This window comes from Ochotona curzoniae, unplaced genomic scaffold (genome assembly GCF_017591425.1).
Source record: "Ochotona curzoniae isolate NIBS_2020 unplaced genomic scaffold, NIBS_Ocur_1.0 contig_517, whole genome shotgun sequence".
In the NCBI taxonomy this organism is placed as follows: domain Eukaryota; kingdom Metazoa; phylum Chordata; class Mammalia; order Lagomorpha; family Ochotonidae; genus Ochotona; species Ochotona curzoniae.
The window spans coordinates 3,951,916-3,977,685 of NW_024466454.1; the positions used below are offsets into that span (position 1 = coordinate 3,951,916).

The 25,770-nt window shown below is 44.7% G+C and overlaps 1 protein-coding gene across 4 annotated transcripts in view; it reads right to left on the reverse strand.

The window, feature by feature from the left end:
- The window catches only part of TEAD1 (TEA domain transcription factor 1), a 167,913-nt gene that overhangs the window by 57,463 nt on the left and 84,680 nt on the right, over nucleotides 1-25,770 (reverse strand). For 3 of the 4 annotated variants that reach the window (XM_040988949.1, XM_040988948.1, XM_040988947.1), the window contains exons 2-3: nucleotides 12,819-12,883; nucleotides 10,297-10,359 (exon numbers count right to left, since the gene is read on the reverse strand). In XM_040988949.1, the coding sequence (XP_040844883.1) occupies nucleotides 10,297-10,359; nucleotides 12,819-12,883 (128 nt within the window). Of the gene's footprint in view, nucleotides 1-10,296; nucleotides 10,360-10,448; nucleotides 10,512-12,818; nucleotides 12,884-25,770 lie in introns of all 4 variants that reach the window. The other variant, XM_040988946.1, reaches the window with a different exon arrangement.

Genomic DNA, 25,770 nt, shown 5'->3' on the forward strand with positions numbered 1-25,770 from the left:
TAGCTAAGAGAGTTCAATGGATGGAGCACCCTAAAAATTGTCATTTTCAGCCCAGAAATTCATGCCTAGCTTTGGGGGAAAAAATATGACCCTAGCAAGCTGCTTCTCTGTACTACCCTGCCCTAAAATCCTGGACTTTCAAACATTTCAGGCCATCTTCACCACATCCCCCATTCTGCAGGGGAGGGAAGAGGCGGTTCCAGCCAAATAAGTGAAGCTTAAGCACATCTGAAAACACATTCCACACCGGCACACCCAATTTATTCTGCTTTCATACCATCAATTCTGAGATGTGGATGAGATTTACAAAAGGTTATTGTTTTATCTTGAAAAACAGTTATTAAGTTAATGCTGAGTTATATGTCTTAGATTACAGGAAATGCTCTCAGCTTGTGTGAACCCACAAGCACAAGAAGAAAAATGTGTCCTAGAAAGAAACTTGGAAAAATGATTCACACGGAGGCATTCGTACTGAGTTGAAGTCTTGTTATTTTCAAGAGTAAGACCCTAATGAGCTGAATGCTTGGGGAGTATAGGAAAGATAAGTGACTCTTGGGGTGGACATTATGGCAGTAGTGGGTTAAGCTCCCACTTGGGGGTACCTGCATTGCATGAGAGTGCCAATTTGTGTCCTGGCAACTCTGGTACCGGTTTAGCTCACTGGTATTGCACTTGTGAGTCAGCACATGATGACCTACATTTTCAGGCCCCTGCCACCCATGAAGACACCTGGATGAAATTCTTGGCTCCTGGCTTCTGCCTGGCTTAGCCTGGCTGTTTCAGCTACTTGGGGAGTGAACTAGTGGAAGAAAGATCTCTGTCCCTTGCCTTGTGTCTGCATTTCAAATAAATAACAAGGAAGGAAAGGAGAGAAGGATGGAGGGAGGGAGAGAGGGAAGGATGGAGGGAGGGAGAGAGGGAAGGAGGGAGGAAAGGAGAAAAGAAGAGATGAAGAAAGAAAGGGAGGGAGGGAAGAAGGCAGGGGAGGAAGGAAGGAAAGGAGGGAGGGAGGAAAGAAAGGAGAGGGAGGGAGAGAGGGTCAGTGTATGTCTCATCACCTACTAGCCCACCTTCTCCCCTCTCCAATATCTGGCACAACACACCATCAGTGGCCTCACTGCCCTGCCACACATAGTCCAGATTCTGTCAGACATAAACTCCTCACTCAGAAGCCTTTTTACATTATAGCTGTAACTAGGTCAACAGCCTTCCATACTTCATGAAGCAGAGCCAGGTTGCTGTTATAGCTCTGTGGTTTGCCCCCTCCTTAGGGCTGAAATGGATACAATTAAGTGGGAAATGTCTACAGGTAGGACAGGCAGTAACCCACAGGCAAGGAACTAGGGTGGTGTGCACTTCTAACTCCAGGACATCTTACGGATCCCACCCTGGTTACCAGTGGAGGTTTGTTTATCTCTCTCCCCAAGGCTTGCTCAGCTTTGAGTTACTGCACAAAATCAATTACAGTCTTTAGGCATGAGCCATAAGCAAGCTTTACATGCAATATATTATAGCCAAAGCATGGTAAGTCGGTGTATTCCAAATAGCTTATACAAGGCCATTCTTTCAGAATTCACAGATAAAACTTCCACCCAACTTATTCACATGGATGCTCACCAATATACTAGAAAAAAAATTAGGTCTAAAAACCGTTTTCTCCAAATATATATTTCCTAGCAATACAAAAACAGTGCAAGGGAGGAAAGACAGCAATTTGCTGGCAAGATCACTTTTTCAGAAAAAAGGCAAAATGCAGGATACTTTCTTAAGAAGTAATTTCACAGATGTTGTTTCTAATATTGCACTATGTGGATTCACATGACCCCTGCAATTATGAGCTGCAGCCCTTGGGTGGATAAACATCACAAAACTATATGATGGTTCTGCAGAAAGGATGGAAGGCACTTGAATTTTTCCTGGCCATGATCTCTAATTTGCTTATTATTAGAGAAGGCAGGAGTAAATACAAAAGGGGGCTATTTCAGTCAGACCCCAGCTAACATGGAGGAGAGAAGGCACATTCATACTTCCCCTGATTTACCGCTTAATGAGTAGCAATTAATTCATCTTATTGTATTTCCAAATGCCAAAGCCTCCATTCACATCAAAGAAAAAAATTTCAAGGCTTTTTCCATTGTTCATTTCTAAATGTGCCGAGCTATATTTAGTATTTAGTAATTGTTGATGGTTTCGTTTCCTTCTGATGTGGGGCTTAGCATCCTGAAGGCCTGGAAACGCAGTGAGTGGCAGGGTGCCTACGACTCGCCTGGCAGGCCTGGTCTGGGGTTCAGGACAGCTCTGGGCCAGACCTGGGTGTCTTCTGACTTTGGTCCCCTTTTGTCTGAGAACCCACAGCATGCAGCCACAGGACCCCCTGTGGGCAACCAGCTCCTCATAAGCTTCTCTGTTTCCTCCACCTCCACAGGCCAGGGCAGGGAAAGGGGAGTGGAGGAAGACAACATGCAGTGTCTGAAGCTGGAGAAATGCACCCTCACCCTTGGCCGGCAGTCTGGATGCAAAGAGCTTGGGGCTTTGGCACCTGTCAGCTCTAGGATTAAACAGACTTGTAACCCATGGCACGCCACAGAGCCATCCCAAGCCTCTGCTTCCTCTCTTATAAGGCAGGGATAACAGCACCCACATTCAGGACTGCTTCAGACACTCTGCAACACACCTGCAATCTTGCCATCTGATGAACATGGGAGTCTATGGGGCCCACCTGATCATCCACCAATCCAGGCTTCAACCTGCTCAGGCTCTGAAATGCTTAGGAGACCAGGTTTCAATACCTAACTTTGTGAGGCACATTATCCATACTAGAGGCCTACTAAAAACAGGATTTCTATCTGAAGAGCTACAAAGTAGGAGGCTACTTCTCTTGCCCTTCAAAATAAAACACAGACCTGGCTCAGAGCGCATGACAGGTAAACATGTTCAATGTGCTGGCACACACTGTAAGTTCTATAACACAACACTGTTGATGATTCTATCATTCCAAAGCCAGCAAAATGAACTGTCTTCCATTTTAGTTTCAATTTAGCTAAATCAAAAGCAAGGTATTGACAATATCCTTGAGAAATGATACATGTTCTGAATACATAAGAACTTTGGCAAGATTGGGAGATGCTAGGCAAGGCTGCGTACCTCCTCCCAAATCCTGTGAGGAGGCCCAAGGCCTCAGTGCTAACCCAGGAGCTCTCTGCCTGCTGTACTCTGAGAGCTGACTCCAGAATGAGCCGAGTGGTGCAGGAAGCCCAGGGAGCACCACAAGGAAAAAGGAAGCCACAATGTCCATCTTCCCTGTGGACAGTGCTGACACCAAGCGGATTGTGCAATGTGACCGCCAGTCTCCACTCTAAGCTTTTAGCTTTTGTCGAAGGAAAGGAAGAGCGGAAAGAATGGCCATTTCTGTGATCACAAAGGCTGTGGGGCAAGAATGAAGAAACCAATCCAGGGGGAGCGCTGGGAGGTCAGTCCACAGTGCCTGGACACCATCAGAGAGCGAGGGGTGTTTCTCCACTCTTAGAATGATAAAGCACTGTGAGAAGAAAGAGGGTTTGTGTCTGCTTGGGGGTATTCCTGCCAGGGGCTGGGCAGAGTGTGGACTTCTCCCTGCCTGGTAGGGCTCTCCAAGTCCTGAGCCTCTCTACCCCAAGCACTCTTAGACATGAACTGGAAGAGGCCTGGTCCCTGGCCCACGGCATGGTAGGGGTGCTACCCATAAGCCTCAGATGCCCGCAAATGAAACACTGCCTCTACTGGCAATGTGGAAAGGAAGCCTCTGGGCAGGGACAACGTATGGAAAAGCAGACTCAGAGCAGAAAATGCCAATAGGGCAACTCTACTTCATTAAGCAGGAAGTGGGGAATCTGTCTGCATTCTTCCAGCATGCTGGGAAAATCAGTCCCTGGAGCTTAAAAAAAAAATAGCAAGTGAGTTTTTAATGAGTTAATGGTGAGTGAAATAATTTCTAAGTTGCAAGCTAGTCCTCAGACCAGGCTCCTGCAAATCATTATTCAAGTGGAAGCTGAAACAGAGGCTAAACTAGGGAAAAAGGGATATAGAAGACAATATTTCAGATGATATCAGGTGCTTTCAGGGTGGTATGGCCATAGACTGAAGATAAAATTTCAAAGTGGTGAAGGGGTCTGGCGCTGGTTCATATCCTGGCTGCTCTACTTCCCTTCCAGTGTCCCGCCTGTGGCCTGGGAAAGCAGTAGGGGACGACCCAAAGCCTTGGGACCCAGAACAACTGTGAGAGCTGGAAGAAGCTTCTGGCTCTTAGCTTCAGATCAGCTCAGTTCTGGCTATTGCAGCCACATGGGGAGTAAACCAGCAGATGGAAGATCTTTCTTGCTGTCAATCTGACTTTCCAATAAAAACAAATAAATCTCAAAAAGAAAAAAAAAAGTGGTGCTAGGGACCCTGCAATAGACACAAGGCCAAAGGGAGACCTCTTAACTCAGCACCCCTAGGATTTCTAAATGCATACTTTATCGACCCACGAGTCACCTGTACTCTTAACTGCGCAGATTCATTACTCATTTCAGAACTAGAGGCCAGTCTTGCAACAAAGCTATGGGTCAGCCAAAATACATCTGCCACCTAGAGTGGTGAGTCAAAGCGATCTGGGTCTGGGCAAGGGTCAAACTCATGGCATTCCCATTATGAAGAAATGACACACTCAGTGCCAGGCTCTCTGATAGGCTGATAATTAGTACTCTTGGACACTTCAGCCAAGAAAACAAGCAAAATAAAATCCTGTACTATATATGCTGAATTTCGGAAAATCTGATGTTCTAGCCACACAGATGCCTTTTATTTCACTAGCCACCTCACCAGCCTGAATTTAGCTGCAGATTGCTGGCCTCAATTTCCACGCTCCTGGTTCACGGTTGCCTCAGACCGCTCTTTCACTACTTTGGTCAGCTCTTACATTTTCTTGCCTTTCGTACCTCTCTATTATGGTCATGGTTGGTATCCAAGGTCATGCAAATTGTCAGCCAAGTCTATTCTGGCTGCTGGAAGTGGCAGAGGAAAAGCTTCACGTTAGTGCCAATGGTTACAGCACAAATTCATGGATGATAATGAGTAAATATTTACATTCATGTAAGCTAGGGCAAAAAGAGAACACCGGATTTTATTTTCTCAGGGAAACAAACGGCAAAGACAGATATTGTGTATAGCAGGAAAGCAGGACTGATTATGGTTGGGGAAGGAGAAAGGGTACAGAAAATTAAGAAATGTGTCAAATAATCTTTTGCCATTCAATGTCTTTTACTTCAAAAAACTTAAAGCATGTCACAATGACAATGATAATTTCTGGAGGGTGCTTAATGGTACATATTTAAAGCTTAGCAATAACAAAAACATCATAGTTAATTTGGACGCATATTTTAACCATCACTACTTTAAAAGACCCCAGACTTGAATCAGCTACATTTTAAATGCTATATGTTTTTAAATGTTGTTATTGAAAAATCTTCCTGAAAAGTTTTGGTGTAGAAGTTGTAAACATAATTTGTTCCTTAAAACCAGCAAGGAGAAAGAGTACACAGCAGTACGAGTGGGCTGCAGCAAGACAATGAGGACTGCCGAGCATCTTGGGGATGGCTCCCAGTGAATGGGGCAGCCTTTGCCTCCCACTTACCTGCCTGTAGCTTGGCCTCTTTCTTTATTTCTCTTTTGTAATATTTGCTCATTTATTTGAAAGGCAGAACAACAGAGGTTGACCTCTTACAATGCATAGTTCAAAAACTGGCTGGAGATCTTTGCAATGTATGAATGTGAACAACTTCCACGTACTCTGCCAGGACCACAGAGGAACCCCACTCGTCTGTGGGATGGTCCATGAACTGTGACACAGGCCCCTCAAGCACCCCTAGTACACACCTTCAGCTACCCAGTGTCACTCAGGGCTCCGCAAGCACCTTCCATATCCACCAAAACTCTGCCTTCCTCTTAAGAGGGGTGGGGACCATCTGGGACACAGGCTATCCCACAAAATCATTTTATCTGGCCCTTCTAAGAAAATGGCAAGCAGGGTGCACTAAATCTAGAGCAGGCTAACTGTTAAGTTGATAGTTTTGTATGATGTGCAAGTGATGTTATAAGGAAAAAAAGGTTCACCATTCCTTCCCTAGTTTAATTTTCTTATGCAGCTCTCCCTGGATAAGGAGGAGCTTCAGGTGACAAAAAAAAGTCAAGTCTATTTTACTCAACATTGACTGGGCTTTATGTAACCCTGGGAGCATGGCCCAAGCATCTAAAAGGGGCCCCAAAACATCATGGGCTACCAACAAATGCCACTGGATTGGGGACAGTTCCTAAGCTTCTGAAGTTCGAAGTAATGGGGATATCCAGAACTTTTGCAAGAATAATATTTTAGTAAGACAATTTAAGTCTACATAGTGACTCTTATTCAGATTCTGTGGTCAGGATGATCTGACTATGAACAGTATCTGGGAAGGAGCCTGCAGCCCCCACAGGAACCCAGGAGAGCCCGCTACACAATTAAACATGAGCTTAAAGAGGGCCCCACACACTGCCTTGCAAAGGCTGGAAGGGATAGTCAGAGATGGGGGCCAGTGTGAGATTCTCCTATTCCTTCTTGAAGAGTACAGTGTTTTTTTTTTTATAAAGATTTATTTATTTATTGGAAAGTCAGATATTCAGAGAAGAGGAGAGACAGAGAGGAAGATCTTCCGTCTGATGATTCACTCCCCCGCAAGTGAGCACAACGGCCGATGCTTTGCCGATCTGAAGCCAGGATCCAGGAACTTCTTCCGGGTATCCCCCACGGGTGCAGGGTCCCAAGGCTCTGGGCCGTCCTCCACTGACTGCTTTCCCAGGCCACAGCAGGGAGCTGGATGGATGGGAAGTGGAGCTGCCGGGATTAGAACCGGTGCCCATATGGGACCCCGGTGTGTTCAAGGAGAGGACTTTAGCCACTAGGCCATGCCACCAGGCCCGTACAGTGGTTTTTCAAACTATATCCAGTCAACAACCAGGACATCTTCAGTTACAAAAGAGCTTAACTCTTGTAAAAATTCAAAGTCTTGTTAAGATTTCAATATGAAAAAAAGAAGTTTGCTGCCTTAAAAAAAATAAAAGGCTGGAAACTCACTAGCCTGAAAGTTCAGGCCACCTATAAGCAGCCATACCTGACAGGAGCCCAGGTGTAGGCACACTGTCAAACTCCAAGAAGCCAGGAGTTGTGAGGCTGGTGTCGGCCTCCACAGGAGGAGCACGGACCCCTAGTGCATGCCTTAGCCTTCTGAGTATGCGAAGAACTGGTGACCAGTGTGGCAGGGGCAAGCCAGCAATGACAGATGCTCCACTAGTCCAAAGAACCACTGACTACTGTAAGTTTGATCATCTCCTGCCACCTCCCCGACTCACCCAAGAACTATCCTTGTTGACCTCTACCATGACTTTAATTTCTGGAGGGAGCTGCTCTTTTTAGTTAGTGTGGAAGGTCAAGAAGACTGTGGTTATCAGCTGACCCCTCAGGTGACCTATGAGTGGAGCTCAGGGACGATGCACAGCCCTGCCATCTTTCCACGGTCCATTCATTAGATTCCTGGGTTGAGCAAGGTGTGAAGAGAGGTCAATGACAACCACCACTCCTGCAAAGTGGCAAACTTGAGCCTATAGCTGGGAGCGGCTTGTTGGAAAGTTCACAGTGTCTTCCAGATACAGTGTCCAGGAAAGGCGCAAAAACAGCACTGCTGGTAAGTGGGGGCAGCCAGATTCATTCTCCCCATCTCTCCTAACACCCTGTGTGTGCCGACACAGCGGCTAAGAAGCCAGGCCCATGTAACCCCCTATGGCAATCCCAAATAAACCCCACAATTATGAGCAAAAGCTCAAAAGTATATAGGCATGCTAAGTGAAGAGCTGGCAGCAACGGCCTCACTCTTAGTTCCAAGGGAACAAGACGGGCAACAGGCCATGGGCATGTCTTGCTGCTACAAAGGCTTCACCTTGCAAATATTCTTCCTTGTTCACTGCATAACGTTCTGTCTGAAAGGCAGGAGGTGAAGGCTCAGAGGCTGTGTGTTCAAATTCTGTCTTTGCCCTTTCCTAAGTATGGTGACTCTTGACACATCAATTACACTCTGGGTCTTAGCAAAAAATCAAAATGATCTAAGTCACTGCTTAATGAACTTCAAGGAAAGAACTTGTGAAGCTAGGCATTCCAATTACTCTATCCTGCAATCCCCAAGCTCAGAAGGACCTTCTCTATGCGGCCTGTCCCTGGGATCACAGCATACATCCCTGTGGCTCTCTGTTAACACTTTCCTCACAGTATCCTGGATTTCACATCTCCATTTACACCGCCAGCTCTGGGGAAAGGGGGCTGGCTGTTACTCTCCACCACCATGAGTGCCATGCTGACTACACTCAACTGGTGTCAGCTGACGGTAAACAAAGGAGTCCATTTACTGCAGGAACTCTATGGAAGAGGTGGTCCTTAGAGCTTACAGAGGACGGCCAGTTGCTATGTGACAGGCTGTGCATGTACCCTTCTCCTCCGACCAGGTGCACTTGAGGGTGTGTGTGGGATAGGAGGGGGGAGGGCCTTCTTTTTTGATGTCTTAAGAACAAACAGAAATACAGCTCTGTGTTTGCACATATGTATACATACACATAGTAAACCAATGGCAAAGTGTTTCAGAGGGAGAAAATCTTTAAACCACCAAGTAAGAACAAGTGCTGCCCACATCCCTAGCCCACCCACCTACCCACCCAACACCAGCGCTTCATTCGTTTCTTAACAGGGTATTCAGTCTAAGGCTGTGTGCTCTGGTGAGTCAAGAGGAACCACACAGTGCAGAATCAGAATAATTCATACATCACAGATGGAAATACAAAATTGGTATCTATAAACTTCTTTGTACATCATTAATTCATTAGCTCAGAGAAACTAGAAACAGAGTCAGAACTTGAGCCAACATTGGGGTAGTTACATCCACATAGAGAGTACTGCACCTGTGGTTAAAAAGCAGGATCTATGAAGTGATCTTAGTCTTCCAACTGCTCAGCCAGCGCAGCTAACAAGCCAGCCACCATCAGCCAGACGTGCAAGCCAGCGAGCCAGCATGCTGCCCACTGCAGAGGGCGTACCACGTGCTCCTTCCTAGTCACTGGTCTGCTAGTCCTTCCTAGTCCACTGCCTGCCTTGTTGGCATCGGGAAAGCTCGGGGACTTCAGGAAGGACCCCAGTGCTCTCTCAGTGCAGTGAGATGACACTGATGTTAGTAGAGAACAAAAGCTCCCCTTTAATTCATGTATGGACAGAGCAAAATAAAGGCACATGGGAATAGCGATAATATGGTCTCAAAATTAGTTTTTACTACACACTGAAGGTCCTCCATTGAACTATATCGTCTTTCTGCATTTCTTATAGAAAAGCAAAAGGCAAATTTTAATGCCAGTTTTAGAAAGACAAAAAAAAAAAGAGAGAACATGTATTTTAAAAATGAACAATGCCCTCATTTTTGCTCAGAAATAAACTTAAGAGAGTGGAAAATGAGGCTCATATGAAAAATGTTTAAGTAAACTCAGGTATAAATAGAATTGGAAGCGTGGAGTTGATCAAGAGCTTTTTCCATCTCTAAGATCCATCTATTTCATTTTTTAAAGGCTATGACTTAAGTCTCTCTTTAATAAGAGTCATTCAATTAATAAGCAGCATTAAGCAACGTGGAAGAAATCTAGCCAAAAAGCTTCCCTGCATTGCAAGAGACATACATGAAAAAGATGCATATTTTATAAGTGTTCTTGAAAAAATACATCAAATGCACAAATTAAAATAATTTTAAAATATTATTGAAAGTAATTTTATAATTACTTTGAAAATGATTCATTTCTTATAATTCCTACATCAACTTTGCGTCTCAGGCATTTCTTTTTTGTTTGCTTTGCTGTTCTTAAAAAAAAAATTTTTTTGAAGCTTTCTTATTAGCCCAGGGATACCTGATGGACACTCTAACATTAAAGAAAAGAAAAAGATTATGCTTCTGTGCTGAAAAGTTATCAAGACCAGCTTTCTGCTGCATTGCATTGTTATTAGAAACACACACACGCTCACACACACACAGGCACACACATTGAGTTTAATGTGAGGCTAGTACAGAAACAGAGAGATTAGACACAAAGAAATGTAAACAGCTCTCACATGCAAGAAGACTAGGTTACCAGGATCCCAGCACCAGGCATTCACCAGTCACCATGGAAAACAGGAAGTGAGATGCATGGCAACCACAAGCCAAAAAGCAGAAAAGCGCATACCTTTAGCTTGGAATGAAAATCACGAGATTTCCTTCTGGCAAGAACCTGAATGTGACTAGACACCTGCAGGGTAGGGGAAGGGAGGAAAACAAAGGAAAAGCCTGTAACCATGGAGATGAAAAGCCCCCTACAACTGGGCAAGCCAGACGTACCTTAATGGCGGCTTGAATTTCTCGAACTTTCTTTCTTGCTAAGACCTGTATATGACTAGACACCTACATTGTTCGGGTTTATGAGGGGGAAACAGAACAAAACAAAACAAAACAAAACAAAACAAAAAAAAGGAAATCAAATATAAAATCTCTATTCCTGGGGAAGGTAGGGGAGGGGAAGGGAAGGGGAAGGTTATTTGCATCTCAACAAAAGCTCTGCTGTTAGGAATACACAGTTCCAGCCAGACACCAAGCTCCCAGCACTGCTCTAAGCTTTTCAGACTGGGTCATCACTGCAGTGACTCAGGAAGGCAAGTTTGGGTTCCTCCTAAGTTTTCCCACCCAGGAGAAATTGTGGACAGTGGGAAAAACAAAATTTGGGAGGGAGAGTAGGGCAGTTTTCTTTATAAGAGTTAAAAAGGTGAGGGTAGAGGTAAATGAAAATATTTACAGCATCTTAGGTTCTCAGAAGGGAAAATCCCTTTTTCTTAATTTAGAGGAGACTTATCCATAAATTAACACATTCTGTAGAATCAAAAAGCTGAGCTGCGGGCTGTATTCTGATCTCATTAAGAGCTCTGGATTCTGTAGCAAACGTTAAAATAATACTGACATGTAAATTAGATCTCAAAGAGAAATGGAAAGACCCAGTTAGTAGAGCTTGCTTTTTTTTCCTCCCTTATAAATATCTTTAATCCTTCTACTCTTTTGGGTATTGACTAGACTCCAAGTGGATTTGCATATTATTACAAAGCGAAATGTGTGAATACAGCCGGCCAGCCATCCTGTTAAAAATCTGGGTTGAAAACCACATGGGTTGGAGAGGTATCAGCAACTGCTGCCTGAAAACATCCCCGGGATGCGGGGGTGTGGACACATGGCCAAGCCTGGCTTCTGGAACATAATGATTCCACGGGCAAATCCATTTGCCTATCTTTCAGTGGGCCTTGGTTGAATTTCAGAGGTGCCCAAGTAAAGGGGTCACCAGGCAAATGACCAGAGCTCAGAGGCTGGCTGAGGGTCCAGGCCCAGCACTTTCAGTCTGTAGGGCAGTAGACAGTACAACTCTCAAACAGACAGCCTTCCGTTCAGCCATGCAGACTGCACACAGACTACCTCATGCCAAATTCTCTAGAAACAGGTTTATGGTAATAAGGGTTCCTTTCATCTTTAACTTTGCCATGGAGCTTCAATCACTAGGTCTTCACCACCCCCGCTCAATTTGCTTTTGTGTATTTGAAGTATGGAGAAGCAAGAACTCCTCCATTCTCTTCACCCCTCCATCTGGCTCCTGCTGCTGGTTTTCACCCCAATTTTGTTCAGCAATGATTCTCTGGGCTCCATGAGGGCCACTGTGGGGAGGAGCCTCACCCCAACAGACAATGCCCAGCCTTGGTTGCTGGCTGGCAGGAGGCCACTTCCCTTTGTGCTGACTCAGCAACCAGATCAGGAAACATTCTTGCAGAAAAGGCTTTGCTTATCAAAGCTCCTGAAACCACCTCCTAGCTGGGAAAAGAACCAGAACTTTGCAGCTGGCTCTTGGAGAGCCAGTAGCATTTAGCATGTCTTTCAGTTTGATTACAGTTCTTAAAAATCTGTACCATATCATTCGGCACAGGTGCAAATAACTTTTTTTTTCCCGTGCACAACTTGCCCAAGAGGCCTTGTCGTATGTTTTCTTCTGTTCTTAGTTAAGCACTTGTTAATGCTGCATACAACCCAGTTCGGAACTGGGTCACATCAGTGACTTGGGCTGCTTTTACATCTGAAAGAACGGGAGAAGGCAGCGCCCTGGCAAGGGGCAGAGCAGAACTCAGACTGTGCTGGGCACAGATGCATTCACCTTGTAACTTCTTTGCAGTCACAGCAGCTACCAACAAAAAGCCATGGCTTAAGAAGCAACAGTTCCCTGGACGCACATCATTCAGTGTGATAATCAGACCGACACTCAAGGCCACTAGGGTGCCTTTTTCATCATAAATGATGAAGAGGTAATCGTTGCAGGATTTTAAGACACATAAAATCTCCAAATTTCATGATTGGCAAATGGATTAGCAGTTTTGGCAATGTTTGCAGATACACCTTTTGGGAAAGAAATGTTAAACTGCGTAGCATACTACAGGAACAGTTCCTACACTGTCCCCAGCAGGCTTTGACTTTCCCAAAAGTATGAAAAGTATTCAATAGACCACAAAATGAAGGTCACTAAAACGATGAAACTGAGCCAATTTCGGACACCTACGGCTCTGACGTCCTTTCAGGGAACTCCACTGGGGCTCCTAGGAGCCCAAGCACAGCCAGCCACTGCAGCCAAAATGCCTCCTGGGGCCATTCGCGGACATGCACAACTTTCAGGCGGGGTTACTGTACCTGTTTTCTGGTCCTTGTCTTCCCTGTCCTGAGTTTGATGTATCTGGCTATCAATTCATTCCTACCTGAAAGAAAGAAGAATGTACAATAAAGTGGGCTACATTTTTCTTTCCTTGGAGAGGCACCTGAAAGCTAGGAATAAAAGTCAAATTAAAAATGCATGAACTTTGCACCTGTGAGTTTATTATTGCTTAAAAAAATTCCAGAAAAAAATTATAGAAAATTAAGATAAAAGGCGTTTAATTTTGAACTTAGACCGGCGATTGAGGATAGAGAAAAAAATGTGCCTTTCTGTTTGCATTGGGGTGGTCACAGGTCAGACATAGGGAACAAAAGCCAACAAGGATTACTCCAAGACTAAATAAGCCCAGTTATAGTCTTAATTTTTCATATTCGTTTTCTTCCCCCTCTCCAGTTAAAATCACTATAACAGCATGAAAGCAGCACCTAACAGCAATCTAAGACTACAACAGGGAAAACAGACTACGTTTTAAACATTTTAGGAAAGTTCAGGAAAAACCATCCTCTCCCTACTCCATTAGGAGACTGAGAAGTTTCAGACAGACATCTGATTTCAAAGAAATGAAACCAAATAGAAAAATACATCCATAGAATTTAAGTGGGAAAATGCATTACTGAGACACATTAAATAAAAACTTACTCATTTAACACAAACCCTTTGAGTGTGTAATATTTACAACTGTGACTTGGCCTAACACCAACAACTGAAAACTGCTTTTATATCTTTTTCTTTTGAGTAAATGCAAACCAGGGCTTCATTAAACTGCTCTTGGCTATTCACATCAGCTCCACCCTAAGATCTCCTTTGGGTCCAGAACAAGCCTGAAGTATACCAGGAGTTCCTTCATGTGCTCAAGTCACTCAGAGACAAGCTAGATCTGAGCCGTGACTTCAGTCACTGCCAAGGATGTTACTGCCACCATGGTTCTGTATGCTACCTGCCCCTGAAAAAGCCATGTTCCAGACAGCCCAGGGATCCTGGGATGCTGGGTTAGAAAGAAACTCACCCGCAACCCCTCAAGGTCCCCATCTTCAGAAGCAGTCTAGGCTGGCAGTATCAGACTTGAGCAGAGAACACAACCGATCTTCCAAACACTTAAGGGTGCAAACTTCTCACTTAGCACTGTCATTAACTTTCGTCCCTGCATCCTTCTTATTCCTCCTAATCCAAACAACTGAATTCCTTATGTGCTGCTGCCTTGTTGCCATTAATGGCAGTTTCTAGATCCTTCTCTGCTGTGCACAGCAAAACTGCCCCTATTTCTCTGCTTTCTGTGACAAGTTCTGGAACACCTCCAGAGTACACCATAATCATCCTTTGTCTATTTTTCTGTTGGCATTTGGAATCCAGAATTATAATACTAACTATATGAGCACAAGTTATTACTGCTAACACAGCCAAATTCTGCATTAGATTTTTTAAAAAAGATTTATCTTTTTTTTTTATTGGAAAGGCAGATACACAGAAAGGAGGAGAGACAGAGAACAAGATCTTCTGCCCATGATTCACTCCCCAAGCTGCCACAACAGCCGGATCTGAGCCAAATCGAAGCCAGAAGCCAGGAGCCAGTAGCCTCGTCCAGGTCTCCCACATGGGTGCAGGGTCCCAAGGCTGCTGGGATTAGAACCAGCACCCAATGGGATCCCAGTACGTTCAAGGCAAGGACTTTAACCACTATGTTATCGCGCTGGGCCCTGCATTAGATTTTATTAAGAAACACAAAGAAGAGCAACTTATGTGAACTTGGACTCCTGGTTTTGTTCATTATGGGTCATTCCTCAGATCCATTGCCACCAAGGATCCCAGTCTTCATGACAAGCTTGGGCTGTGAGACCCCAAAACAGCACATGGCATATATTTCTATTTCATTTCATCCTGCTAAATCCAGGCAACATTTCAGTATGCCAGAACTTCTGGGAGCCTGCCTAAGTGAACATGGTATGACCTTGAGGGGGATAGGAAAATGACCTCTAAATTCAGTTCTGAGGATTGCTTCTCTACACATTCTTTTTCAAACTCCTAAGAACTACCAATATCCCCTGTAGTGTCATTGGCTCTACTTATCCATCTCTCAGATGCTTGTACAGATTTTGCAATCTATCTCAAAGGTTCATAGACAGCAGAATCCAAGCAAGAGTGCCTAATTACCAGAAGCCAGACCTAAATGACAATGCCTGCAGAAGTGCCAAGCACCCTCTAGCTTGGCGCCTCCATGAATGCCCTGCTCAGGGGTGTACGAGTGCCTGAGTTCAGGATGAAATCAATCCCAGGCAGGACATCACACACAATTTCATGTGAGTTTTGTCCACACAGCAAAATGATTTTTGCCTCCAAATTTACTAGTTTTCATGAAATCAGACAGGATATCTTGAGAGGTGTTACATATGATCTATATAACTGATTTTCAATTTCTTAGAGCATTTGGTCGAATGAATGACATCAATATCCAGTTCAGCCACATTTGACTGTATACTCCATGGCCTATGGACATGACACCTCTGGACTTTAACAATGTCAGCTCTGGTTTCAGCTCAGGTACTTGCAAAAATTCCTGCTCCTACAACAGGTGTTTACTCAGTGCTGTGTGGAACAGCAGCTATTTATTCTTCTGAATATCAGAGTTATCTATTTTCATACACCTTCCCCAAATAACTCTCTAAAAATTTGTATTTTTTTTTTAAATCAGATATACAGAGAGGAAGAGAGACAGAGAGGGAAATCTTCTATCCGTTGACTCACTCCCCAAGTGGTTGCAACGGCCAGAGCTGTGCCAATCCAAAGCCAGGAGCCTGGAGCCTCTTCAGGGTCTCCCATTTGTGTGCAGGTTCCCAAGGCCAGGCCACAAGCAGGGAGCTGGACGGGAAGTAGGGACGCTGGGATTAGAACCAGTGCCCATATGGGATCCCAGAACATGCAAGGTAAAGACTTTAGCCACTAGGCCACCATGCTGAGCCCTGAAAACTAGTGTTTTCTTAAGTGTTCAAATATTGTTTACAGACCTGGTGGCATTTCAATCCTCCTGAAAAATCAAAGTCAAAATCAATCAGACATTCACTGTAGCTTGGAATTACAGACTAATCTATAACCTAGGCTATGTTATTGAAATTAATAACCTTACTGATCTTTTAAATAAAAAAATTAATATTATGGTGTTGGTTCTGAGAATTAAACATTAAAAATTCCAAAATATTCCCAGAAATGAAAAATATTTTAAAGTCTTATTAATTTGGGCAGAGCAGAAGTGATTGTAGTACCCTGTAGAAGTCAAGCCTACCCTCCCATCCAGGAATGTTTGGAATGCCAAATCACCCTGACCTTGTCTTTGTGCCAACAGTCAACATCATCAGTACCTCATACTACATGTTACACGTATTCACAAACCAAGGAGCTGCCACCTTCTCCCATCCCTGTGCCTGGGATGTATAAGTCCAGCGTCATATGCCCTAGGAACCATTTCCCTCTCATGGTCATCCCACCAGGTGGCAATAGCCAGATTAGATCCCACTAGGAAGCAGTCTATCAGACTCCCCTAATAAAATCCTTTGCCTGAACTAAAAGCCTTTCTCTCTCTCTCCCTGACTCTTCCTCGCTGCCACCCAACCTAGTAAATATCAGGGAAACAAATAAATACAAAACAAATGCATTATTCCAAATGATTTTGCAATATGTTAGTCTACTCGTAATTTATATGCAGTTTTCAAGATGTTCACAGAGGGCTGGCCTTGTGGCACAATGGGTAAAGCTGCTGCCTGTGGTACTGGCATCCCATTTGGATGCTGGTTCAAGTCCTGGCTATTCCACTTCAGATCCAGCTCCTGGGAAAGCAGGGGAAGATGGTCCAAGTCCTTAGTGCACTGCATTGACATGGAAGATCCTGGCTTCTGCCTTTGGCCTGGCTAAGTGTGGGCCACTGATCATTTAGGGAGTAAAGCAGCAGATGAAGATCTGTCTCTCTCTCTGCCTTTCAAATAAATAAATCAATCTTTATAAAAAGGCTTATTTAAAATGTCTATTATAAAAACACTATGAATTTCAAAATTATTTCATGTCAAAATCAACTTTTAATTCTATTTTTTTTTCATATCCTTTTTGAAAGATTCTTATTAACTCCATTGTGCTGGAGTCTTTTTGTTGGACCTGATGGATGTCCTGTTGGTCTACCCTCCAAATGTGGTACACAGTCTTGGACACGAATCACATCAGTGAACGGCAGGATTCCCTGACTAGGACCACTGATAGAAGTAGGCATGGGTCTCTAGTAGGCACAGCCAGGCTCAGCATGCTGGATACCAGACATACTACTCCTTTTTCCTCTATTTTCTCTCTCTCTCTCTCTCTCTCTCTCTCTCTCTCACACACACACACACACACATACACACACACTGCTTCATCCACATCAGCTTACATTATAAAAATGACTTTCACAAAAAGTTACAAGAATAACTTTAGAGTTCACGCCTACCTTACTTCAAGCTAGCCCTACAATCATTTGGAGGGGGGTCTATATTCACTGTGCCCTAGATCATGTCTTTCCAGCCAGTGCATCAAAGATACAGAAAGACAGCATGCCTGCCCACAAGAAGCTTGCTGCTCCAACTGCAACAAATCAGTTCTACACATCAACTATCTAATGCCGACACCGAGCTTCCAGTAGCACAAAAGGACAAGGGCACACAAGTGCTTCAAGAAAGCTAAAAGGGCTTCTCGAGAACCGACAAGACTACGCTTTCTCCAACATTCCATTATGAAACATTTCAAATGTACAGAAAAGTCTCTCACAGAAGATTTTACAATGTACAAGGTACATCCTCCTACTGAGATTTTGCCACAGGTTGAACATTTCTTATCCTTTATCCAAAAATGTCTGTGACCGAAATATTTTTTATCTCAATATTTAAAAAAATTTTGGAATATCTGCATATATTTAAACAATGAGATCCTGGGATGGGCTTACATCCAAATATAAAATTCACTTATACACATAACTTAGAAGTAATCTTACACAATATTTTAAGTGCACCTGTTCTTTGACTACAAAAAGTCCCATAAAGCTCTGTGTGGAATTTTCCACTTGCGGTGTCATATCAGCACTCAAGCCCATTTCAGATTTTCTCATGTTTGGATTAGGAAAGCTCAATTTGTATTCACTTTATCTATTGCTGCTACATCATCACCTTTATTCTCCATCTGTCACCTTATTTTGTTGTTGTTGCTTCTCAAAATAAATTGCAGGGGGACAAAATACTGCTCAATACCTCTAAATCCTTCAGTGTACAGATACTGCTTTTGACAGACACTAAGGATGGAAAGGGTAGATGCGGAGGCCACTTGGGCCCCTGGTAATAGGGAAGCCCCTTTAATTAAAATCCGCAGCAATAAGCAAATCATTAAGGATGGCAAAGTCCCCAACCAGAGGCAATCTGCCCCAGGTACGCACCTCCTAGGTAATCACCTGCAGGGCAGGGGGTTGGCAGCTTCCACCTGCTGGCCCATGATGCCTCTGAGGAGTATTTCAGTAGAGCACACCCTTTCAGTGCTCTATGCACTTCACTGGCTATCTGCAGCACCGGTCTCTTCATGAGACAGTAGGCTGAAGACCACAGCAGACGGAGGAGCCTCGTGTGTTTACACAAACAGGAAATTGGGACTTCCAAGGAAGAAACGCCTGCTGACCTTCCAGTGCCTGGTTGTTCCTCTGCTCCTCTGAACCCAGCTGTCTCAGGTCACCGCCAGTGCCCCCCAGCACTTTTCACACACCTCCCTGCACGCCTGCAGTCAGCTTTATTTTATGAGCTTCTAGAACTGAGTGGCTGTGTCACACTTCACCACGAATCATCCTCCCACAACAGCCTCTCTGGGACATGCTCTTCCCATGGGGGTGCACAGACAGACTTCACCAGTGAGGGTTCCAGCTGAAGCTGCCTTCATCTCTCCCACAGGCCACCAAGACAGACACCACCCGACCTGCCACCTTACACTGCGATCCTCACCAGGTACTGCAATCTCGCTTTCATTTTATTTTTCTGTTCCTACATAAGAGTTGGAAGTGAGCCTGCAATCCACTTGCATCTTGGACTGCACTGTGATGAAATTTCCTGCTAAGGAAGGTGGGGAGGGGATGGGGCAATGCTGAGAGAGATTCAGGCTGGAAGGCATGGAGTTTGCACTGCACTCCTATCACCCAGATGGAAGGCTGGTTAACGTTGTTGTGGGCTGAGTGTGTAATGGGATGTGGCTCATGGTCATGTTTGAGGCATAGCAAATGCAGGGTCTGTGGCTAGAAACTATAGCCCAGAGACACTCAGCTTTAACACTGTGAAGAGCTACTTTGTAATTGAACAGTCAGGGAGCCACAAAGACAGAGGCAATAAATGCAGCACTCCTCTTCCAAGGCTGCAGCCAGAACACAGGCCTGCAAGCCAGGGGAGAGGCTGCAGCCCTGCGCTCTGGAAGGCCTCTGCCAGCTTTCCTCTACCAGGAGTCTAGACTCCCAATCCTTCTTTTCTATGTCCAAAGCACAAGCATCAGACAGAAAGCAAGCTTCTCTTGATTGCTAAAGTTGCAGGGATGGAGCAGGCCGATGCCATGGTTGAAGCTGTAGTGTCTTCCACAAGCCTCTCTAAACTCTACAAACTCTGGTATACCCTAACAATAGTACCAAACCACAAGAAAGCCCCTTGTTGATATGAAAGCTTTTTTTTTTTTAAAGTCAGAGTTAGAGAAAGAGAGGGAGAGAGACACAGAAAGAGAAAGATCTTCCATGAACTGGTTCACTCCCCAAACAGCCGCAATGGCTGGTGCTGGGCCAATCTGATGGCTGGAGCCTTTTCCAGGTGTCCCATGTAGATGCATTCCCAGGAACATTGGCAGGGAGCTGGATCAGAAGTGGAGCAGCCAGGACTCATATGGGATGTTGGTGTGGCAGTTAGCCCACATGCCAAAATCCACCCCCATAGCCCCACCATCTTAAGATTTCTGAATTCTGCACTTGCATGGACAATCACCCTCAAGTTCATTCTTACTGCATTTTGGCCTGCCTGGATTCGGTTCACTTTTCAGATGTTTTGTCCTCGACCAGCCTCCAGCTGATGTCCCCTCCCCTCTCCCCAAAGGCACATGGGATAGTGACCTGCATCTCTGACCTGCCCCATGCAGAGAGGGGCCTCTGCATCCCTACAGTCCACTCTATCACGGGATTACCAACACAAAGCGAGAAAAGGGAAGGATATCCCAGTAAGAAACAAAGAAAGAAGTCCTGCAAAAAGTGATACAGGCATAGGACACAGCTCTTGCCAGCATCCTGGGGGGCGGGGGAGGAGGGTGGTGTCAAGCAGTGGATGGAAGATCTTGGTCTTTCTGAAAGTAAATTGTAAAAAAAGTTGAGGTATGTTGGGATATGAATGTCAACAGCCAACAAGCACATATGCAGGGAACACCACAGCAATCATTTGTCCCAGCTTGGGAGTTTCCACGAATAGTAATGTTCAGTGACTCTATCTACCCAGCCAAAGACCTGGAGTAACATTGGCCAGAGGAGGCAGGGCAGAGTCCTCATGAGTTAACCTGCCAGGACTTTAACTTGTCACAAGTGACTTTAACAGTCACTTGTCCCAGCAATAAGGATCAAGAAAGGATCTGCCAGCACTGGCAAGACCCCAACTGTACATGGACTCAGTGCAAGTACCATGCTAGAAGGGTGGGGCACACCAGCAGTGACATCTGATTGCAGAACTTGGACCTGAGAACAGGGTTAGGTGGCCCTATTACATGCTCTTACGGTGCCCATGTCTCTCCTTCATGGCACATGAGTGTCACATCCCCTCCATCACAGGAGGCCCCAGGGGAGTATGGAGCACAGGCTGGGCAAAGCCCAGCAAGGCAACCTGGGTGGCACCAGTTCATAGCCCTGAGGAGTTACAGATGGAGTGAGGCCAAATGAGAGGATCAGAGAACCAGAGCAGGAAAGAGGCCATGAAGCTAAGATCAGCAGGACGGGAAGGATCTGAGTGTCACCAACAAGGAAGTTCAAACACCAGTGTCTCCGATGATCTCCAACATAAATCATTGACCAAAACCCAGCACCGACATGGAAAATAACCAGAAACTCCCAGGCAGCCCATTCTAGGGTTGGCAGGGACTGCATGCTCCTGACCTAAAGGTTTACCAAAGGGATTGGTGGCCTCTGTGAGTGACTGGCAGCAGGTCCCTGAGACTACCCTGTCTCTGACTTCACCTAGGGTTTCAAGGAAACACAGAGGAAGGCTGTAGTAACCCCTGGTTAGTCAGACCTTATGGCCCTGCCTGGCAGTGACTCAAAACCCACCTCCTCCCCAGAGTGGCTCTCGGTTTAAGTCAGATGACAACATTATCAGGTGACAGCCCACAGAATACTGTGTTCTGGCAGTACAGCTAACAGAATATACATCTGCATTGCATTACAAGGGTTAAAAACAGACCAGCCAGTTAAAATATCCAGGGCTATATACTGAATACAATACCTCTATACTGGATAGAGTTTCTTTTTGCTGTATTTCTAAAAGACAAACATGAACAAAGATCTAGTGGCTTGTTTTTGATGAGGCAATAAAGAGATACCGTATGGTCACCCTTTCAATTCTGTTAAATGATCTAAATAGCCTTATTACTTGGTGTCTCTTCTCACTCCACTTTCCAGCTAATATGGTGAAGAAAACATGGCTCTGGGGAGCCCCATCGCTGTGCCATTCTGCACACAGCTACTAAAAACACACAGAGCGCATTAGGCACTCTGCTGTTCCGACACCTTCACAGATCTCTACTGCCAACACTGCGGCAACGCGACGTGTTAGAGTGATACCCCTGCCTATGAGCCAGGCCATCAAACCGCCAACAGCATCGCACCTTTACCTGAATCCATCTTATCACCATCAAAATGCATGTCTGGCTTTCCCCACCGAGCTCATCCTGCCCTCCTGCTTCCGCAATCTATCAAAACCATTCCAGCTCCAGCTCAGTCACTGACTGAGGCCCTCTGTGAAATGTGCTTCAAACATGCACAAGGATCAAATGGAAAGGAGCAAGGTTGGAAGAGGAGTGCCTGGGAGAGACCACTATGTTAGAAAGCAAAGTGAAAGCCAGGATCTATCAGTTTAAAACAAAGCACTCCGCATACAAACAACTCCCACTGTGTCCCACTCTGCCCTGCTCCCCTACTTTTTTCCTTCCTCATGTGTCGGGGTGCTGCCCACAACCTGTTTATTAAGAGGACTTGGTGGAGAAGTGTGTAAGCTTCTTCCAGGCGTATTCATAGCTTCAGCATTTAAGTATCCCATGTGGTCAACATGCCTACAGGATTTAATGGAACTAGAAGTTGCCGCCCCCAGCTATGATCTACCTCATACAACACAAGCTCTGGGCAAAGTGTGCAGTTCTGCCAGTCCTTGTCACTTATCTCGTGGGCATTCATTTTTTCATTTACGCCCCTGCCAGATCATGTTGTCATCCTTCATCAACAGGTCCCCCACCCACTGTGACACAAACAGCAGCCCCTTAGCCCTTTCTGTACATAGTCCTTCTATGCCAGTACACAGGGTTGCTGATGAATTCTCCCAAACTCTCTATGCTGTAGAGAGAGAGGCACGCATTTCCTCCTTACTCCCAGAACACTCACCGCAGTGGCAGTGAGCACAGCGGTTACTTATCTACCAGATGATCCATCCCCTCCTTGGGAGAGTGACTGCTCTCTACGGAAAGCAATCGCTGGGCTCTTTCTGTCTGTACAGCTGGCATCTAGTACGTAAGGTGCACAACGAATGTGTATAAACAGCAAATGAATACACGTGCTCGTCTATTCTGTACAGTCAGAGGAACCGGAAGATAAGGACAACGGGACACAACACCAGTGTCAGCTGAAATCTTTAACCCCCAGGCAGCTCAAAGTCTTTTAGAAGAGTTGGTGCACTTTTTCAGACCTTCATGCTGGTCACCAGCATGATCAACGCATACTCCTCCCCTTTCCAGGCCTACTCCCAACCCCACCCTCTCCACATGACACATTATAGGGACCTGGTCCAAAAACCCAAATAGTTAATCTCAACAGAAACCCAAGGAAATCCTGTTAATGAAAAACTTTGCTAGGAACACTCTGTTTATTTATTAATTCTTTGACCTTAGAGAAGTATGAAGTCTACACACCTGATGTGCTAAAAACTGCAGGTTATAGTGGAGAGCATTTCATGGTGGCAATGCTACCAAGATTCTGGTTTCCCAACACAGACATAGGACGGCCTAAATCTTCCTGGGGAAACAGAGTTTTTTCAGCTGAGTGAACTGGGACAGACTGTTTAACTTTTCTGGGCCTTGACCCCCTCACTTATATTCATGGGTCACAGTGATTATCCCAGAGGATAAGCACAAACCAGTTACAACAATCAGGAGAGCTGGGGTGCTTTAAAATGGTCCTACTGCTAGTCTGTGATGTCACTGTACTGAGTTTATCTTTTTTTTTATTATTATTTTTATGTAAAAGATTTACAGAGAGAAGGGGGGCTAGAGAAAGAAGGCTTCCACTCACTGGTTCATTCCCAGATGGCTGCAATGGCCAGAGCTGAACAGATATGAAGTGGGGAGCCAGGAGCCTCTTTCCGGTCTCATATATAAGCAGTAGGGTCCCAAGGACTTGGGCCATTCTCTCTTGCTTTTCCAGGCCATAAGCAGAAAGCTTGATCAGAAGCAGAACAACTAGGACACAAAACCAAAGCCTAAATGGGATGCTGGCACTACAAGGTAGATTAGCTTGTGAAGCCACAGCACTGGTCACTATTCATTGCTTGATTTGACATATGCAGTCCTCTGGAAGCTTCTAACATAAACCATCAATGCTTCTATCTCCAATATGTTTTCCAAGCTATCCAGAAAACAATTCTAAAAAATCACTGCATCACTTTCGATTTTCAAAAGGATATGGCCTTCAAAAATTATTTCTAAGTAAAAGGAGCACTTTATGGTGACATTGTAATATTACAAGGGCACCATGCAAGCTACTTGTTTGCTATAACAATCTTTTAATCTGAAAAAGATCCTTTATTCAATAACAGCAGAAATTAGTTTTCTGCCAGGGGCTAAGTATGACCAAAATTCTTACAATTTGTGACAGATTGTAAAATTATCTGTATGAACAGGCTGGTGGCACTGCATTAAACAGCACATCCCTTGCTGGATTTCCAGAATTTTTTTTAAGATTTATTTTTATTGCAAAGTCAGAAATACAGAGAGGAGGAGAGACAGAGAGGAAGATCTTCCATCCAATGATTCACTCCCCAAGTGACCTCTACAGTCAGTGCTGTGCCAATCCAAAGCCAGGAACCAGGAACTTCCTCCAAGTTTCCCATGTGGGTGCAGGGTCCCAAGCCTTTGGGCCGTCCTCCACTGCTTTCCCAGGCCACAAGCAGGAAGCTGAATGGGAAGCGGAGCTGCCAGGATTAGAATTGGCGCCCATATGGGATCCTGGCGCATTCAAGGCGAAGACTTTGGCCGCTAGGCCCCAGAATTTATTTCTTAATGTGAAAACATAACTATTACCAGCAGAATCAAATATCCACTTCTGTAGCAACTATAATAGCCACACCAGGTGAGTTATGTAAGCATTAAATAAAAATGACACACTCTGCTTAGAAAACATGCTAAAGAAAAATCTAAATGTCTAGATTCAAAGTAATTCTCTTAACAATAATACAGAAACCATGATCATGGTAGGTAGCATTTAACAAACACACTCAGATGGAAGGAACTGGCATTCAGGGGTGAAACGAAACGAAATGAATACTGTGTGAGAAGCAGAGCCGGTGTTAAGCATGCACAGAAAACTCAGCTGGAACCCATGGGACAGCTACCACCACACATTAGCAAAAGGTGCAACACTGCTATTAGACAAAGAAACGTCATGCCTAATTCATTCCCAGTATATCAATGCTGAAGCTGAAGTTCAAACAATTTGGCTAAGTTCCTAAATTAAAGAGTAGCAGAGCTGGAATTTGAACTCAGTTTTGTCTTCCTTAACATCAGATCAACTGCTCTGAAGAGATTTTACATTAAGCTACCTCCTCACTAGATCATTAGTAAGTTTTTTTTGTAAGAACAAAACCTTAGAAGAAGGGAGAACCTAAACTTGAAATGGATTGAATTGTATGTACCCCATAGGTAAACACTTTGTGTGCTCACCACCTACCATTCAGGACAAAATTTTTACCCTGTGTACATTCACAGATTTCAGCATCTAGCCCCTGGCACATTCCCTATGCCCCCATTCTCTCAAATGGATAAGGTATTTCCTATAAAAAAGGACTCGTGCTAAGGTTCTCAAGGGGATACCCACTGGAATAATATACATTCTCTGCTCTCCAGAGCTCACAAGAAGCTGTTGAGCCGACAGAAGGATCCTTACTGTAACCCAGCAGACCCTGGCCATATACATACCCTGGCCTGCAACCCAGGAGTAGCCATCGCATGAAGGAGAATACAGTACTTAGGCAAGGGACTTCCCTCCTTAGAAGAGAATCAAGCACACACACACTGTATTTTTTTGGGGTTGAGTTTCAGATTCATGAGAGTCAACTCATTTTTACTTCCCCTTTGCATTCTAATTGTCCAGGTTAACATGCAAACACATTCTCTCAATAAAAAACAAATGTTAGGTTTACAGACCCCTTTGTGTTTTTTTTCTGACACCCTTCATATTTAAATCTCACAGCTCCTCCAGCATCCTCACTTTTCATGTCATGTTTGAGGCTATTCTCTGGTGTGACATGACTTGCCCTTAGCTTCTCCTGCTCCCACCATCTTATTCATGCCCACTGCTCAGACTGTAGCTGGCACATCCTCAGGTCCCAGCAGTAAGGTGGTTCCACCCTCAGGCCCAATGTGCTTTGCACACATCTCCTGGCACAGTGCTGG